A 20363-nucleotide genomic window follows, 5' to 3' on the forward strand; every position below is an offset into this window, starting at 1 on the left:
TTACAGATACAAAACTATTGCCCAGATAGCTGCTACCCTCTTGTCACTGCTCTCAGTACCAGCCGCAGGTACAGGGAAACAGAGTGGCCAGAGAGTACCATCCTTGTCCTGAAAAACCCTTGTGGTGGGATTCAAGTACCACCAGAGGCCAACTTTAGTTCACAGTCCACACTTGCCAATGCAACGCCACAGGATTTAGTTTACTGGCCCATCCAAAGTGTCTCCCTCTGAACTAAACTACTTGGTATTAACTTTCAAAAGGAGTACAGTAAAAGTTTCATAAAACATTGAAAGTTCTCAAAATGCTTATAAAAGTCAGCAATTCTGCTTTAACACATAATTGGTAAGAGAACATGAGATTGGAACTGAGCAGTTTTCTGCAAATGGCCATAAGATATGTACCTCAGAACTGTGCAAGAGTATTTGCAGGTGCAAAAGTGTGTGTGTGTGATGACTCAAGCATGTGCCCATGTAGACATGCATGCCTGCACATGCACACAGAAACAAGGAATGGTCAGTAGATACCAAAAAATGACACAGGCTTAGAAACAGCTACTGCTTGTTTAACTCTGGAGTATTCAATGGGGGCCCCATTCACATGGGCCACGCTCTCAAAGCAGCCCTCTGGAGTTGTGTGGTGAACAGCTCAGCCTAGTCACCACTCTTCAACAATGAAGTCTGGTGTAACTGCTTATCAGGCAGCCGAGTATGTACCGTGGTTAAGAGGTGGGCTCTGGAAGGAGCGCCTCTGAGTTCAAGTCTCAGCTCTATTAGCTGAAAAACCTTGGGTAAATGAGTCAATGTCCCTGTTCTTCAGTTGCTTCCTCATCTGTAATGTGGGAACAGTAATAATATGTAATCTCACAGGGTGGGTTAAAGTAAATCAATACATGGAAAGTCCCAGTGCCTGGGTCCTAGAAAGTACTCCGTAAATGATGGCTTTAACAAAAAGCTGAGCTCTGGTAGACGGGAATTAAGAGTAGATATCTTCCCCCAAACAGGTGCCACTTTATAAAAATCATAGGTACCTATTTCTAAACACTAGAAGAAAAAATCTGCCTTAAGATTATATTTTCTATAAGAATATGGATTCTGGAATTAGTGAAACATAATGAGATTTTAATTACAAATGTCTTTTAATAAACCACATCTATTAAACAGTAAACAGTAGCTAGAAATGAAGATTTACTTGATTTAACTGGCATTAAATGAGACCATAAGAGGAAAATATTTTTAAAGAAGAAAAAAAATATTGGGTATGCACTGGTAGAGACACTGAGGTGTAAAAGGGACATCCCTCTGTCAGAAACCAAGCTGCCCCTCAGTAATTACATGACTTGTTTCCTTACAGTATCAGCAGGCTACCAGACCTGCACCACTGCCTTCACCACAAACTGCTCTTCACTCTGGTACCTCACAAGCACATAATCCAAGACCAAGGGGAAACTGCTAGTCTCACTCATTGCACGGATGGACAAACTACATGACCCAGATAATGGCGGCCAAGTTGGCATCCAAATTTATGTCTCCTGACTTCCAGGCCAATATTCTTTGCATCACAGGGAGCTTGCTCCCATTTCTAAAAGGATTTGCTGTTCTATGACACCAGCACAGGGGTGATTCAATTCATTGAGCTGAGTTATGATGAAATGGGCTATTGGTATATTCTCTAGAAAGGCAGCATATTAAAAAACAAACACAAACACCACACCAGCACTACAGGCAAGATTACTAGGGAGAAAACACTGCCTCGCCATGCTGTCTATGATGTTACAGGGTTTGATTGAGGAGTGACTATCAGAAGGGCAGGAGGGTGCAGTGGTTAAGAATATTCACAGTCTGACAGTTTAGTGCTGGCCTCCCTGTCTCCGAAGATCTTTGGGAGGCCAGCTAACTTTATTCATCTGTATAATTAAGGGCATTAGCTGATGCTCCCTGAACTCTCCAGCTTTAAACAAAGGACACCTTTGATTCCATAGGAGTCCCCACAACCAGAAGAAACATTTCTAGGTTCTGGTGGAAGCAAAAAGAAAATATCTTCACTGAATTTGAGAAAAATTGGGGTTTTCCCAGGAAAGGAAGCATTCAAGCCAAAACCAAACCAAGACAGAATGAAAATACCTTGGGCTAAACCAAATACCATGAACACAGTACTGAGGAAGATGGTACCATCTTGGGAGAGCCACCACTTTGTTTTGCTGGCTTCTTTTTCATTTTCCAGGAGCCATCTGTTCCATGACACACAGGGGTACTTACTTGAAAGCTGCTTCTGGAGCTGCCGCACCAAGGCGGCCGTCTGCTGCTGCTGCTGGGTCTGCTGCAAGCCTTGCCTGGGAAACTGTAATGGTGACAGGAGAAAGGACAGAAATCATTCCATGGTGCCAATCACAGACAAGAACAGAGACTAACTTGTAGTGCCAGTCTGTAAGGTACTTCTCAACACTTCACGAAAAAAGGGCCATGACCAGTGTGTGTGGATTTTCATCTACACCTTGTTGTACCTCTGGTGAACATCTGAAGTACCCCATCTATTCAGGAACGCACGTTCCAGGTTATTAGTTGGCATTTATTTGAAGAGCCCCAATGAAGAACTCCACACTACAGACGTAGCTCAGCAGTTCAAAGATCCTGGTCATCTCACCCTTTACCAGCTAGCTCATGAGGATCACGATATTAATATTGGCAAAATGAAAGCTCTCTGGTTGGAAGATTTGTTCAAGGATTACAGGCTGTGCCTTGCATAAATGGGAGAAAAGAATCTGGTGTGGCAGAGTGGTGCCCTAGGACTGGGGCTCATTTGGGACTATACCCTCCCCATGTGATGGAGGATGAAGGTTCGCTAATCCCACCCTCAGAGCCAAGGCCTGGGCAGGATGAGTGAGGCACTAACTTTAAGAAAGTGCTAATTCCCAGGGCCATGCAAATACAGGCTCTGTAGGAAGAATCAGGTTAGAGGCATAATATAGGTGGCCACATGCCCTGATTCTATCCACTAAGTTCATGCAAGAAATTGTGGTTATTCCAAAGGGGAAAAAAATCAGCATCTACTAGAAGCAAAATTACTATTGGTTAGAATCACTGGTAGTGCCAATTTACTTTTTCTTCTTAATCTTCAAATTTCAGACTATCGTTTTCTCCCTTTTCTTTCTTTCCCTTCTCTCCTCCCCCGACCCTCTTCTCTCCTCCTGGTCTGTCACTGTCATAAAGGAGGCATTCTGACACAGGCACATACATCAGCACTGTGCTGGCTGTTTCCCATGTGCCCACCCTCCGTGTGCTCACCAGGCTGCCTGTGTGGAGAGCATCAACAAGGCTGGCCCCTCTGCCCTCTGACTTCTAGGTGGGGAGGGGGTGCTCCCAGGAGACTGGAGCACAGGAGCACAGTGAGGCTGGGAGGGAGCAGAGGGAAGTTTTGTTTTTGCCAATTTTCCTCCATGGGAATCTCTGCTGGCTGGATGCGCCCCACTCCAGGAAGGTTGCAGCTCTGGTCAGGTACCCTCCCCACCTCTCTCCCCTTCTTGTCCTACTGGGATTAGGGGCAGTCAGTGAGTGCGCCATCACCCATGGCTGGTTTTCCATACCTTTGTAATTCGTCTTTTGAAAAAGACTCCTCAGTTACCTGACGCAAGTACAACATCTATTTCCTCCTCAGAGCTTGCCAAGAATAGCCCAGGATTATAAGTACAGTTGCCAGATTTAGCAAATAAAAATACAGCATGTCTAGTTAAATGCGAATTTCAAATAAACAACATTTTAGTTCCAAGCATGTCCCAAATATTGCACATGACAAATAGTACATTTGGTGTAAGTATATTCCATGCAGTACTTGGGATATACACTGAAGTGTTATTCGTTGTTTACCTGAAACTCAAATTTAACTAGGAGCCATGTATTTTATCTGGCAATCCTATCTTATCCTCTATTTAGAGGGCATTACCAAGCTGATACTTTTAAAACTGAATATTTGGCATGACAGCTGATTCAACTGTTTCTCTCCCACCAGACAGTGAGTGACTGAAGGACAAGGGCTTGGCCTATCTACTGATGTATCTGTAGTATCCAGCCCTGCCAGGCACATAGCAGGTACTCAGTAGCAACTGATGGAATGACTAATTCTAATAGCCTTCAATTCCCACAACTTTCCTAATAACAAGAAAGATCCACAAAACTAATGAACTATTTCCTCCACCAATGTTACTATTTTCCCCAATACAAATTAGAGAAGCAGCAGCTTGCCATTTTATTCCATTGCCCAAATCAAGAGTAAAAAATAAAAATCAATCTTTCATTTATATGGAAATGTTAGTAAAGTAAGTATTCTTTTCTATTCAGTAGTTTTTATGCTTACTTGGGAAAACTACCCTATTTATTTAACAAAGCCTTATATTGTACTATGTGCCAGGTACTGTTCCAGACATTCTATGTGTCTATTAGCATATTTAATGCTGACTCAGCTGTAACTGTCCTCAATCTCTTATCCAAAGTCCTAAGACAGATATGTGCTTTGGAATCTGAACATATGCAGTTTACTAAGAAACATTCCTAATATGCAGACCAGGCAAAATGTAGGACAGCACTCCATAATCAAGCATATTACATTTCTGTAGCAAGCACATGAATAATTACATCAGATAGGATAAATGCAAAGAGCCTCATGTCTATTCAGGTCAGCTTTTGCCACCAATGAGTTCATGTCAAATTTTCCTGTTCACTTGTCTGGTTAAGACTGCTGCCCCCAGAAAATGTCCCATATCTATACATCTATCATCTTACAGACTTATTTCACTGTGGTAAACACATTTAAAATCTACTTTTAGCAATTCTAGAGTACACATTATTAACTATAGTTACCTTGCTATGCATTAGATCAACAAAACTTATTCCTCCTGTCTAAATGAAACTTTGGACCCTCAGACCAAACACTACATTCCCCTCAAGGCCATCCATGATTGAAAATATCAACTTCCAAATATTCACTTATTCGGAAATAATTACAGATTCTAAAAGGCTGTCAATAAAAATGTCTAAGCTGATTGAATAGCATATTGGGGTACATGGTGTACAAACAGTCAATATTTATTCATTCAACAAACACATAGCTGCCTTCTTTATGTTCATTTAAAGCCTACTTCAAATAGAGTATTTCACAGAATAAAACACTGTAGTGGTTGCCTCAGATACTACATTTTGCAGAGCCTAAACAGTAATGTGTACACGTGTGTGCGTGTGTGTGTTGGGGAGTGCAAGGTGGTCTGAGGGTGGCTTAAGAGGTAGTACATAGTCAGAGGGCCTCAAATTGTGATCCAGGGATTCCTGGGAGAGGTCCCCAAGACTCTATCAGGTTACCTGCAAGCTCAAAACCATTTTCAAAATACTACTAAGACATTATCTGCTTTTTTCACTTATTTTCTGATGCACATACATTACAGCTTTCCAGAGCCTACATAACGTGCTATTACAACAAATCAAATGTTCTCTATTAAACCAGACATTGAAGAAATTTTCAAAAATGTAAAACAGGCCAGGCACAGTGAGTCACCCCTGTAATCCCAGCACTCTGAGAGGCCAAGGAGAGCAGACAGCTTGAGCCTCGGAGTTAGAGACCAGCCTGGGCAACATGGCAAATCGCCATCTCTACAAAAAATTATGAAAATTAGCCAGGCATGGTGGTGCATGCCTGTAGTTCCAGCTACTTGGGAGGCTGATGTGGGAGGATCACTTGAGCCCAGGAGGTCAAGGCTGCAGTGAGCTGTGATTATACCACTGCATTCCAGCCTGGGTAACAAAGAAAGACCCTGTCTCAAAAAAAAAGTAAAACCATGTCATTTTCATATAACTTTATTTTGAAACATATGCCTATTTTTCATAAAAGCATGCTACTTTCAGTAACATGAGTTTATCTTTAGGTACTAAACATAACAATATTTGGCATTAACAATATTTTTTATTTCTAACATGGTAAATATTGATACACAAAAGCTCTTTGGGTCTGCAATAATTTTTGAACACGAAGGGATTCTAAGGCCAAGAAATTTGACCAACTTCCTTAAACTGACCAGAAATATATGGTCTATGTCTACAATCTTCTTACAGTGTTTCATCACATCTGCTTCCTCTTAAGGCCTCTGAATACGAATTTTAACTTGCTTTTATCTGTACATGCACAGGCACTAGGCCCCAGATGCTATTTCTCTGGGCTCTGGAGCACCCAACACCCTACAGAAGCCTCACCACTGAGCATTTCAATTCAAACTGCACCCCTCCTGTGAAGAACTGAACCCTGTATGTGGCTGAGGAAGCACAAAATCACTGGGGGAAATTTAAAGGATTATCCTCCTGGGACTCTTTTTTTTTTTTTGAGACGGAGTCTCGCTCTGTCGCCCGGGCTGGAGTGCAGTGGCCGGATCTCAGCTCACTGCAAGCTCCGCCTCCCGGGTTTACGCCATTCTCCTGCCTCAGCCTCCCGAGTAGCTGGGACTACAGGCGCCCGCCACCTCGCCCGGCTAGTTTTTTGTATTTTTTTTTTTTTAGTAGAGACGGGGTTTCACGGTGTTAGCCAGGATGGTCTCGATCTCCTGACCTCGTGATCCACCCGTCTCGGCCTCCCAAAGTGCCGGGATTACAGGCTTGAGCCACCGCGCTCGGCCCCTTCTGGGACTCCTTTCTAGACTTCCTGAATTAGAATTTCTGTAGCTAATATACTAGAAATCTGAATTTCAAAATGGCTCCCCCAGGTGGTTCATGTGCTTGGTGAGATTTTGGAATCATCACTGCGTTGGGAGTTGAATTTTTAATTTACCAAAACAGGTCAATAAATAGGTTCAGTGAGGTGTAACTAGAGGTCCCCCAAATCATAATCTATGTGTTTTGCATTCCCTGTTCAAATGTGAGAAATGAAGTGGGAAAGATTCTTTTGGCCCATATCCATACTGGAGATAATCTCTCCCCTCTGTGCCTTTGCAAATGTTCATCCCTTCTCCTGGAATACACTTCCTCCCCACTTCATTCCACTCTACCCTTCCCATAAATCTACTCATCCTTCAAAGATCAGCTAAAGTTATCATCCATTCCCTCATGCATTTAAAGAGTGAATCACTGCTTTTGTACCCTTAGTACTGTGTAAATGCCTCTATTAGCAAATATACGGTTTAACATAATTGCTTCTCTCTCTAGGATTCTGGATTTTTATTTCTCAGAGGCAGAAGCCGTGCCATGCTCCTGCTCTAACCATAAGACCAAATATCCAGCTTAATACCGTCAGGTGTAACTAATCAACATGGCATAACCACTCTCCAGGAAATACCATTGTTTGTTGAATTAAAAAAAAAAACACAAAAAAAACAAAAACAAAAATGTATTTACTGTAGTTCCCAGGTACTTGGAAGGCTGAGGTGGAAGGATCACTTGAGCCTAAGAGTTTGAGGCTGCAGTGAGCCATGATCATATCACTGCACCCCAGCCTGGCTGACAGAGTGAGACTCTGTCTCTAAAATAAATTAAAATTAAAATTCTGAAAATGTATTTTGATGTATTTTTACTTTTATTCAGTAACATTTACTTCTGCTCAATCACAGCATAGGTAAAAATGTGCTGCTAATTAGTAATTTCTATTTAAATAAACATCATTTAAATATTTTTTGTCTCAAAACTTGAGCTTGCCCCATCAGCAGAAGCATATACTGACAAGATCAACCACAGGACTGATGCGGTGATGGACCTGCTGATGCTCAGATGGTCTGGACGCCTTGCCTCCTGAATTGTGTTTTTCCTTTCTTACGGATAATGTGTGATTTTAACAAAGGTTTTTTTTTCATTGCTTTGACATTCAACAAATGAGTCATTCAACAAATATTTACCAAAATCCAGGCAATCTTCTGGGTTCCAAGGCCACCAAACTGAATAAAATACATCCCTTCCCCTATGACAGTTATGTGGTTTTTGTTGTGACCACTCCATTTGTTAGCAAAAGAACAAAGCAGCAAGGCAACATTTATTTTAAAACTGTACTACCAACTGATGGAGTCCACAGATTCCTCCGATGAACGAAGCATGGTCGTCCATCAGTACAAGCGGCAGCAGAGGAACAACAATGTATATAGGGGCCTCCACCGAGCACCTGGGAAAAACTTGTGCATGCACTCAGCCACATCTCCACCCTCACAGGGCAGCACACTCTCAGTCCACACTCTCAGACAGGGCTAGCAGCTGATGTGTTTCAGAATTTGTTGTGTGTTTATTTTCAAGGTAACTAGTAACTTGTATAGAGTCATCTTTTTTATTTTGAGACAGAGTTTTGCTCTGTCGCTCAGGTTACAGTGCAGCGGTACGATTTCGGCTCACTGCAAGCTCCGCCTCCCGGGTTCCACCATTCTCCTGCCTCAGCCTCCCGAGTAGCTGCGACTACAGGCGCCCACCATCACGCCCGGCTAATTTTTTGTATTTTTAGTAGAAACGGAGTTTCACTGTGTTAGCCAGGATGGTCTCTATCTCCTGATCTCGTGATCCACCCGCCTCGGTCTCCCAAAGTGCTGGGATTACAGGCGTGAGCCACCGTGTCCGGCAGAGTCATCTTTTTAAATCTGTACACAGTTTAGTAAGAACAAAGTACTATATCAAATATATTGGCTATGCAGTTACCAGAAATCTGGTATTTCTTCCCCAACCTCTTTCTATAAATATTACTTCTTCTTTTCCTTCCAAAAGAAAAAAATTTCCAAATTCATGCAAAGGAAGGCAATGTTGCTCAATGTTCTCTGGACCTAATGTCTTCCACTTCAAAAGGAGAATCATATTATCTGTACATGCTACTTCCTAATTCCAGAGGCAGTCTGAAAAAATATCTCAACTTCTCTGAATGGAACAAATAAATTTCTTGAGGAAGAGTAAAGGACAATTTCACAAGTGATCACTGACTAAAATTTAATACAATTAAGTAACGATTGCTACCATTATGCATATTTTTAAAAGGCAAATATTCAATGTAATATGAAACGGACACAAGGATCGGGCGATGTGAAAAGCCAACTATTTAAAGCTTTCTGTTAGCATATTTTTTTAAGTCACCAAACTAAGACAACCTGAGTTTAAGATGAAAGGAAATGACGCAGTAGGATGGTGTCGACATTATTTTCTTAACACCAGAAGGAGTTTTAAAGAAAAGATCATGGTCTGTCAACATATTTAGTTAAGAGTTAATTTAATCATAACAACACATAAGCATTAAAAATATTTTTCTAGTCAATAACTATAATGTAGGCCAAAATCAGACATGCCAAATATATTTTCCCAGCAAGGGCACCATGTCTTTATTTCCAGATGTTTTTCCTTCACAGAATACAAGCAACTTAAGTAAGTAAATGACAACACAGGCATTGATATTACGTCCAGGCCGGATTTAATTTGTAAACATAGGCTTTTCTTAGTCCTTCTTGCTCTTTTCACAGAAAAACTGTTTTCTGGTGGCATGTTTTAAAAAAGCACTCATTTCTGTCCTGAGTCACTTTTTACAAGTTGTTAACTTCTTATTAAGTTTTTACAGTGATTTTTTACAGCCAAAACCAAGGGATGATCATTGTCCCACACATCCTAGCTGATGCCATCAATGAGCAAAGAGATGAACAAAATAGTCAAAAAGCAATGAATCCATTCTGCACATGTACCCCAGAATTTAAAGTATAAAAAAAAAATAGCTGGGCATGGTGGTAGGCACCTATAATCCCAGCTACTCCGGAGGCTGAGGCAGGAGAATCGCTTCAACCGGGGAGGCGGAGGTTTCAGTGAGCCGAGATCACACCACTGCACTCCAGCCTGGGTGACAGAGGAAGACTCTGTCTCAAAATATATATATATATATATTTTATGATCTCCTAGAATGCATTAAAATAGAATGGACTCGTGCAAAAGCTAAAAAAAGAGAACTAGTTCTGTTCCTCTTACAACAGCAACAAAAGAACAAAAAAATATATATTTTCATTAATTCTAAACAAAACTTGAATTCCAACTCTAAAAAAAATTAACATTCAATTTTCTTTTCGTTTCAAAAAAAAAGAGCAATGAATCAAATCCTACTGCCTTCAACATCTGCCACATTCAGCCTCCTCCATCAAGGCTTCCCAAACTTCTCTCACCTTCTGACCTTTTATTATTTCAGTTGAATTATGTTCCCTAAAAAAGACATGTTGGAGTCCTAACACCCAGTACCTCGGAATGTGACCTTATTTAGAAACAGGGTCTTTAGAGTGGTAATCAAGCTGAAATTAGGTAATTAGGATGGGACCTAAACCAATATGACTGATGTCCTTATAAAAAGTGGAAATTTATAAGGACTGGTGTCCTTACAAAAAGTAGACACGTATATGCACAGTGAGAATGCCTGTGAAGGTGAAGGCAAAGCTCAGGGTGCTGCTTCTATGGGCTGAGCGATGCCAAAGAGTCCCAGCAAGCCACCAAAAGCTGGAGGAGAGGCATGGAACAAATTCTCTCTCACAGTCCTCAGAGGAAACCAACTCTGCAGACACCTTGATCTTGGGCCTCTGGTCTCCAAAACAGACAGTACATTTCTGTTGTTGAAGACATCCAGTTTGTGTACTTTGTTAGGGAGTTCTAGCAAACTAATACAATGCCTCCAGCTCTTCTATCAAAAATTCAGCAACTGTAAACTACTTTCCACAGGCAGTGCTGCCGTTGAGCCACTTCCTATGATTCTAAGTCCTCTAGTGGCAGGAAGCGATGTTTCACCAGCATGCTCTATAACATCTGGCAGGGTGCTGGTCTCTACCACACATACCATGACTGCAATGACTTCTGCACTACCCTAAGAAAAAAGCATCTATTGAATTCAACTGTGAATGTCATCAGATAGCAGCAGGACAAGTCATGGGATGGGTGGCAATGTGTTACCATTACCACTTCTGCTTTGATACAGCATGAATCAGAACCTCAAAACAGGAAGAGTTCACTTATCTTCAACAGCTACCTTACCACCTTCTTCTCTAACAAAAAAAAAAAAAAAAGGATAGCTTTGGCTACTACCAAGAACTGAATCTGCTGGAGATGTTTATAAAATATAAATAAATATATTTATAATACATATAATGTATCTTAGCGGAACTATTAAGAAAAAGAAAAATACCAAAAGATAAAAGGAAATATAAAATTCTTCTTGCCAGCCATGGTGGCTCACGCCTATAATCTCAGCACTTTGGGAGGCCCAGGCAGGTGGATCACCTGAGGTCAGGAGTTCAAGACGCCTGGCCAACATAGTGAAACCCCGTCTCTACTAAAAATACAAAAATTAGCCGAGTGTGATGGTGCGTGCCTGTAATCTCAGTTTCCTGGGAGGCTGAGGCACAAGAACTGCTGGAACTCGGGAGGTGGAGGTTGCAGTGAGCCAAGATTGCACCACTGCACTCCAGCCTGGGTGAGAGAGCAACACTCTGTCTCAAAAACAAACAAACAAACAAACAAAAACAAAACAAAATAAAAAAACACAGCAAAGCACAGGAAGAAGCATGACTGGAAAACTGGAGACAAAGAAATTTGGGGAAGAGGTATGTGGATGAACCTGAGTGGTTGAAAACTGTGAAGATATCTGTATCCTATGTGAGTGCTCGCCAGTGGATGACCTCAGCAGAGGAAGATTTTAATAATCAAGTGGATAGGATGACCCATCCTATGGACACCACTCAGCCTCTTTTCCCAGCCACCCCTGTCATTCCCCAATGGGCCCATGAACAAAGTGGCCACGGTGGCAGGGATGGAGGTTACGCACAGGCTCAGCAACATGGACTTCCACTCACAAAGGATGACCTGGCTACGGCCACCACTGAGTGCCCAATTTGCCAACAGCAGAGACCAATACTGAGCCCACGATATGCCACCATTCCTCAGGATGATCAGCCAGCTACATGGTGGCAGGTTGATTATATTGGACTTCTTCCATCATGGAAATGGCAGAGGTTTGTCCTCACTGGAAGACACTTACTCTGGATGTGGGTTTGCCTATCCTGAATGCAACGCTTCTGCCAAGACTACTGTCCACGGACTCACAGAACACCTTATCCACCATCATGGTATTCCATACAGCACTGCCTCTGACCAAGGCACTGACTTTATAGCTAAAGAAGTGCAGCAGTGGGCTCACACTCATGGAATTCACTGGTCTTACCATGTTCCCCATCATCCTGAAACAGCTGGGTTGATAGAATGATGGAATGGCCTTTTGAAGTTACAATTACAATGCCAACTAGGTGATATTGTATGAAGATAGGCCATGTATGCTGTGAATCAGCATCCAATATATAGTACTGTTTCTCCCATAGCCAGGATTCACAAGTCCAGGAATCAAGGGGTGGAAGTGGAAGTGGCACCACTCACCATCACCCCTAGTGATCCACTAGCAAAATTTTTGCTTCCTGTTCCCACAACATTACGTTCTGCTGGCCTAGAGGTCTTTTAGTTTCAGAGGGAGGAACACTGCCACGAGGAATGCAATGATTCCATTAAACCGGAAGTTAAGATTGCCACCTGGACACTTTGGGCTCCTCCTGCCTTTAAGCCAACAGGCTAAGAAGGGAGTTATAGTGTTGGCTGAGGTGACTGACCCAGACTATCAAGATGAAATCAGTCTACTACTTCACAACAGAGGTAAGGAAGAGTATTCATGGAATATAGGAGATCCATAAGGGCGTCTCTTAGTGTTACCATGTTCTGTGATTAAGATTAATGGGAAACTACAACAGCCCAATCCAGACAGGACTACAAATGATCCAGACCCCTCAGGAATGAAGGTTTGGGTCACTCAACCAGGAAAAAAAATACAACCTGCTGAGGTGCTTGCTGAAGGCAAAGGGAAAACAGAATGGGTAGTAGAAGAAGGTAGTCATCAATACCAGCTATGACCACGTGACCACTGGCAGAAAAGAGGACTGTAACTGTCATGAGCATTTCTTCCTTTTGTTAAAAACATGTTTGTGTAGCTGTACACTTGTACTATCTTAATTTTATTTCCTTTTCCTTTACCATATGACACAGGATTTACTGACTTCATATCAGCATTTAAATATTGTTAACTTTATATAATAATATTTGGGTTGGGAATTAGTGCGTTTTCGGTTATACGTAAGGACAGTTGTATTATGTTAGCTGTAATTATGACCTTACTATTGTCTTTATTTGAAGATTATGTCTGATCTCAGGAGATGTGTATGGGCTCAAGATGACAAGGGGTGGGCTTGTGATGGTTAATACTGAGTGTCAACTTGATTAGATTGAAAGATGCAAAGTATTGTTCCTGGGTGTGTCTGAGGGTGTTGCCCAAGGAGATTAACATTTGAGTCACTGGGCTGGGGAAGGCAGACCCACCCTTAATCTGGTGGGCACCATCTAATCAGCTGCCAGCGAATATAAAGCAGGCATAAAAACATTAACAGGAGAGACTGGCCTAGCCTTCCAGCCTACATCTTTCTCCCATATTGGATGCTTCCTGCCCTCAAACACTGGACTCCCACGTTCTTCAGTTTTGGAACTCAGACTGGCTCTACTTGCTCCTCAGCCTGCAGATGGCCTATTGTGGGACCCTGTGGTCGTGTGAGTTAATTCTTAACAAATTCCCCTTTATATATATGTATCTATTCCATGAGTTCTGTCCTTCTAGAGAACGCTAATACATATACCAACTGCTAAATGCAGAAACATAAGAGTTAGAAAATCACCATTTTGTACCCATTATAGAGTAAGAACTAGTGTTTGGTAGTATAATAGGGCAACAATGGTTTACAATAATTTACTATATGTCTCAAAATCACTAAAAGAGTAGAAATGGAATACAAAGAAGCACAAAGCAACACAAAGTAACGCAAAGAAATGAGAAATGCTTGAGGTGATGGGTACCCCAATTACCCTGATTTGATCATTACACATTGAAAGCTTGTATCGAAATCTCACCTGTACCACATAAATATGTACAAATATTATGTATCTATAATTAAAAATAAAAGAATTAAAACTTAAAAAAAGAAAATAATTTTTCCACAGCCATACTAAAAATGAATTTAGGCAAGAATAATTTAATAGATGCTAACAGTAGTGTGTGAAGATTTGATGATTAATGACAGATTTATCAAACTATTCTCATAAATTATTAATTACAAAGGGAAAATAATGAGTTCACAGTGGGGAGATCTATCAGACACAAGACACACAAAAGGATTAAAGTAACATTACCAACAATGTATATCCTAATGTTATACACTGAAAAGGACACAATGGCACCTCTAATACTGTTGCCAAAAGTGTATAATCTGAATCTAATCATGATTAATCTAGGCAGATAAATCTAATTGAGTAGCATTCTACAAAATAAACATTCCATACACCCTAAAAATGTCAACTTCATGAAGACAAAAAGGCAGCTTTGGAGTTGGTCTAGATGAAGGTGAGTAAAAAGACATGAAAGCTAAATGCAAAACGTGATGATCCTGAACTAGGGGGGGAAAATCAATGCAATAAAGAGCATTAATTGGTCTATTTGCAAGAGTTATAGGTTATAAAGCACTGTAGTAATGTTCAGTTTCCTAATTTTAATAATAATACCCAGTTTTTAGAAGAGAATATCCTTGTTCTTGGAAAAAAGAACCAGCTAAAGTACTTAGAGGAAAGAGGCACATGTAAATGGTGATAGGTGGGGAGAGTGAAAGAATAATAAAGCAAATGTGACAAAATGTTAAGAATTAGTATATTTGGGTAAAGGGCTTGGGGAAATTCTTTGTACTATTCTTGCAACTTTTCTGTCGTTTGAAATTATTTCAAAATAAAAAGTTGTATCTTGTTCTTGTATGGGACACTAGACTCAGCTAACAGTGTTGCATCCTTCTACAACATTTGCTAAGTAACAGTCAGCCAGTTCCTGCTGATACACATCAGGTAAGTAGGCAGTCAGTGCAGTTTTACATATTACCTCTACTTTAAAAAGGTTTTCTGAAGTAGATTGCAATAAATGTCACAAACATATATATGTCACAAACATATATGTATATATATATATTTTTTAATCAGAGCTGGAAAAACTTGATCCATAATTAAAAAGAATTAACGTACAAATTAAAAGAATTAACTTAAAAATGGGGAAGAGGCCGGGCCTGGTGGCTCATGCCTGTAATCCCAGCACTTTGGGAGGCCAAGGAGGGTGGATCACCTGAGGTCATGAATTCAAGACCACAGTCTGGCCAACATGGTGAAACCCCATCTCTACTAAAATTACAAAAATTAGCTGGGCATGGTGACAGGTTCCTGTAACCCCAGCTATTTGGGAGGCTGAGGCAGGAGAATTGCTTGAACTTAGGAGGCGGAGGTTGCAGTGACCTGAGATCGCACCACTGCACTCCAGCTTGAGTGACAGAGTGAGATTCTATCTCAAAAGAAAAAAAAAAGAAAGAAAAGAAAGAAAAAAAAAAGGGCTGGGGGTGGGGGGACACGGAACAAACTGGCTTAGGCAGAATTTGTTAAATGTACTATGGATGCCCTATTCCAGTTGACCATGTTCTAGTCAATAAGTTGTCCGTTTTGGACACAGTTCTTTAACCACCTAATTCTACTCTGATCCCTCCTCATGTACTATGGCTGCACTGTGTTGTTCCCCCTTTTCTACAAGTTGTGAAACCATTCAGTTTAAAAATCCTGTGCTGAAGGCAGTCTACACTAGTGTTTCCCAAAGTGTGAGACATGTGCGGTAAGCCAGCTCGCCGTAGGTAGGGCTCATTCATGCAATTCACATTGCTCAGTTGAATGGAGATTCCCTTCTAAATTCTTTTTGTATTTACTTTCACAGGTATTTCCAATATGTGGCAAGTGATAATAATTACAGTTGGTAGTGATAAAATGCTTCTGTGAAAAATACATTTATTTAAGCAAATAGAATGACAGTTTTAAAAAGTAATTAATGAAACAGGAATATGGCATCGCAAAAGTAAATGCTGTTGAAAATGACTAAGGTTTAGAAAACTTTGATGGCTATAAATAACGCAACCTTTTTTTTTTTTTTCTTTTGAAACAGAATCTCACTCTGTCACCCAAGCTGGAGTGCAGTGGTGCCATCTCAGCTCACTGCAACCTCCGCCTCCCAGGTTCAAGCAATTCTCCTGCCTCAGCCTCCCAAATAGCTGGGATTACAGGCACCTGTCACCACGCCCATATGAAGCTAGAGAAGTGAACTATCCGACTGCGAGTTACATGAAAATTCTTGCAGCAAGTGCTAACTCACTGAAAAACAATTTCTTATTGAAGATAATAGATAATATTTTAGTAAGCACGCCCATGGTTTTTGAGATTATAGTAAAAAAGTACAGTAAGTTAACCTTTTAAACATACACAGTAAATCATCATTTTAACATTGCTTAGGAAAAAAAGCGTCTCGACGTAAAAATTTTTGTCTGTGGAATAGTCTAAACAACATTGAAGAAGAATAATGGTATAACCTACTGAATCCCAAATATTTACTTGTATCTTCCTATGAAAATAAATATACCAGCTACAACGACAACAAAATTCTGGTAAAGTTCTAGGAAAAAATCGCTAGGGTATATTTAGGCTACGTTGATTCTTAACAATCTTATGAACATGAAGAATGTAACCTGCTTTTAAAGAAGAAACCCACATGTCTGATTCCAAAACACCAGGCCTTACCAAGGGCTGCTGGGGCTGCATTGCTTGGAGACCAAGGGTTTGACTCTGGGGCTGTGAGGACTGCTGGGGCTGGGGAGGCTGCTGGGGCTGGGGCTGCTGGGGCTGCTGCATCTGGAAAGAGGGTAAAAAGGTTATACACTTAAAAGAAGATAATAGCATTGCTGAATCTGTTTCCCCCACATACCTTTTATCTAATTTTTATGTTGTAGTAAAAACAATATATACCTGCCTGCTGCATCTCTACCCTGCCGAACCTCATTCATCCTTTTGAGGGTAAGACCTAAACCTGCTCATCCATGAAGGCTTCTAGGACCACCCAACCCCACAGATCTCTTCCTGTGGCAGTCAGTATTGCTGTCTATACCACGCTGCGCTGTCTGGGGCCATCCTTTCTGCTTACTGTTTTAATTCCTTTCATGTCATTTGTCCTTCCACATGTTTTATCCCTTCTTACCCTACAGGTTGGACAGGGACTGCTCAGTAGTAATCTTCTCATTCCTTATGATATCTGGCAGAATTCTTATAGTCCCTCCCCCCGCAAAAGGAAGATGCAGACTAGTCGCCATGAGACCTTCTGGAATAATTTACATCATAAATTCAGAAATCATGTCAGTAACAGGGTTGGCTCAAACACACAGCTCTTGGGAAATGCTTCCAAGTCACAGAAGAAGCACAGACCAGACATCCACCAGGTGGGACACAGAGGAGAGAAAAATATTAATAGTGTTTTGTCTTAATGACCTTTAAAATTTCCTCCACCCAAACACTTCATCCTGATAATGACAGTCTAGACATTTCTTCATCTTTTGCACTTTTCCAACTTGGTTTGCATACTATCCCCTCAATTATTGGTCTTCTTTACAGCCAAGTAATAAATAGTTATTGCCATATGGCATTTCTCACTAAGTGACAACGCTCATGGATCTGGAATCTTAGCAGAGGTCTGGGGAGCATGATCCCCACAAGAACAATGCAAGTTGGACCAAAATCACAATGATTGCAATATGAATCTCTAGTTAGTCCTCTAGAATCTCTTCTAAGAAAAATTAACACAACTTCATCATTATTAACTTTTTCCTTTACAGAGGTGGCCAGTCACCAAAAAAGAAGTATAAATTATAATCCTGATGTAGAAGCAAATTACTTCTCTCCAGGGGAGAATGTGTTGATGATGAAAAAATTACCAGAAGGACATATTATGCTAATTAGGATAAAAAGTACACATGGTTCAATAAGAAAAGGCTTTCCATATTTGCAGCCTTGAAAAACACCAACACAAGATTTAAAACTGGTAAGTAAACAAACAATGTGGTAACTTTCCTCGGTGATTTGGAAATGAGAAATTCTAAACTAGAGCAAAATATAAATTCTCAATCCTAAAAAATTCTGAAACATAGCCTCAGATCTTGGAAAAAATGATTTAAGAAAGTGAGTACTAATAGTTATATTAATAATATTAGTCATAACATTAATTGTAAAATTATCAAATGAGTGGTTTACTTGAATATTCTTATTTAATCCTTTCTACATATTTAAGAGATAAGTACTACAAATATTTTCATGACAAAACAGGATTAGAGGGCTTTTATCATTGGAAACAACATCTATACAATGATTGAGATTACTATCTGTAGGCCATACTCTCCTAATTGGTGTTATGAATTTTGTGATACAACTTTTTTTTTTTTTTTACATTTTTAACAGGTCACAAATTGGGATGGAACTAATGACATCTTACTACTAATGGCATCTTATAATTGGGAAGCCCAGTTCCAGAGGGTGTGTTGGCTTTTGCCTGTTACCTGGGCACTACCCAGAATTTTGTAGATCACACTGAATTCAGACTCAAACCCACCTGAGCTTGTGGTTCAAATGCTCAGGGGAGATATTTGTTTCTCCCCTCTACCCAGTGTCAAGGATAAGACATCCAAGCTCCTTTGTGTCCCTTTCTGCATGGCAGGTTTGCTTCTCACTGACCTCATACTGAGATGAGAGTATAGCCCTTGGGCACTCCAGCTGTACTAGACTCCTCATTTTTGGTGTTCTGTTCTTAGTAGTATATAAAATAACAGTGTATCTCAAGTTGGACTGCTGATAAGATTAGAGCCCACCGCACAGTCTCCTTAGGAAATCTCCAATCCAATAACATAGGACAAGCTTGTTAATATTAAAGACAAACGACACAGGTAAACAACATAATGGCCTATAGTTTTTAAATAAGCAAGTCAGAAACAAGAATGTATTAAGGAAGCTGGGTGTGGTGACTCGTGCCTGTAATCCCAGCACTTTGAGAGGCTGAGGTGGGCGGATCACTTGAGGTCAGGGGTTTGAGACCAGTCTGGCCAACATGGTAAAATCCCATCTCTACTAAAAACACACAAAAAATTAGCCGGGTGTGGTGGCGAGTGCCTGTAATCTCAGCTACTCAGGAGGCTGAGGCAGGAGAATTGCTTGAACCCAGGAGGCGGAGGTTGCAGTGAGCCGAGATTGCAACACTGCACTCCAGCCTGGGCAACAGAGGGAGCCTCCATCTCAAGAAAAAACAAAAATGTATCAAGGGAAAGAACCCTTTATCTAAGTGACTTAAAATGTACATCAAATAAGTGAATGACAGTTCTCTGGATTCTAACAGAGATAAGATGAAATATCCTTTGAAACAGTCTATATTCCTCCCATTTCACAGGCTTATCAGACCAGAGGTGTTACAGAAATGTTTTCAGATTGCAGAATGCTCTAGGAATCTGATGAAAGCTCTGGATGGCTCAGTTTTTTGTTTCCACATTTATGAAACTTTAAAAAAATTTGCATGGCTCCTACTTAAACAGAGGCTGGGTAAGCTGAGGCTAACTCTATAAAAGGCAACTGTCTGCCCTCCCAAATCTTTGTGAAATGGGAAGAATGTTCTGCAAAACGTACTCTTCTGCCCATAACCTGGTAGATACACAGAGAAAATAAAATTCTTGACAAGTTGTAAATTGTACCAATGTAGCTCCTAGCATCAAATACACAGGGCTCCTTGGAATTTGGCAACTGATGTCTACTGTGTTTTTCATTTTTTATGACTGTTGCATATTTGCACTGTCTGAAGGAAGACGGCATTGCCCTCATCTCCCTGCCCCGTACCTGGAGGAGTCTCTGCTGCTGTCGTACTTGCGGCTGTCTGGGTCTCATGGGATCCTGAGGCAGGGGCACGGAGGGAAGGTTTGGATGTGCAGAAGTCAGCACAGCATCAATTCCCCCGCCCACCAGAGGGCTCTGCTGTAGAGCCTGATGGTTCAGTCTGGCAAAGAATAATGCAACTTGGTTCAGGCCCAAGCATAATGTCAAACTTTTAATCAGTGCTACCAGCACATTACATACACCACCCAAGAAACAATCAGTGCTCAATAATCCTTTGCACAATTCAAATAGACTAAAGCCCAGTGGTTAAAATAATAGATGTGACCACTTGAAAAAGGACAGCAAGCACATGACTTAAAATAAAATTGCAGTCATGCAATAAATCACTTTTTAAACATTTAATAGTTTTTAATAACGAGGAATATTAATTGAGCATTTACTTTGAAGCAGGCAGTGTACAAAAGGGCTGAAATGTGTTACTTCATTTACTCCCCACCAGAGAGCCCTTTAAGGTCAGCAGTTTTGTTATCCCTACTTTAAAAATGAAAAGACAGAGCTAGAGG

General features: G+C 40.8%; 1 protein-coding gene across 1 annotated transcript in view; it reads right to left on the reverse strand.

Moving 5' to 3' along the window:
• Positions 1–20363, reverse strand: part of MED12L (mediator complex subunit 12L) — a 357853-nt gene that overhangs the window by 3901 nt on the left and 333589 nt on the right. Inside the window, exons 41-43 of the mRNA XM_033204320.1 lie at positions 19804–19960; positions 16681–16791; positions 2257–2338 (exon numbers count right to left, since the gene is read on the reverse strand). Coding sequence (XP_033060211.1) covers positions 2257–2338; positions 16681–16791; positions 19804–19960 — 350 coding nt within the window. The remainder of the gene's footprint in view (positions 1–2256; positions 2339–16680; positions 16792–19803; positions 19961–20363) is intronic.

The sequence above is a fragment of the Trachypithecus francoisi genome, unplaced genomic scaffold (genome assembly GCF_009764315.1).
Source record: "Trachypithecus francoisi isolate TF-2019V2 unplaced genomic scaffold, Tfra_2.0 Lachesis_group0, whole genome shotgun sequence".
Classification (NCBI taxonomy): Eukaryota; Metazoa; Chordata; class Mammalia; order Primates; family Cercopithecidae; genus Trachypithecus; species Trachypithecus francoisi.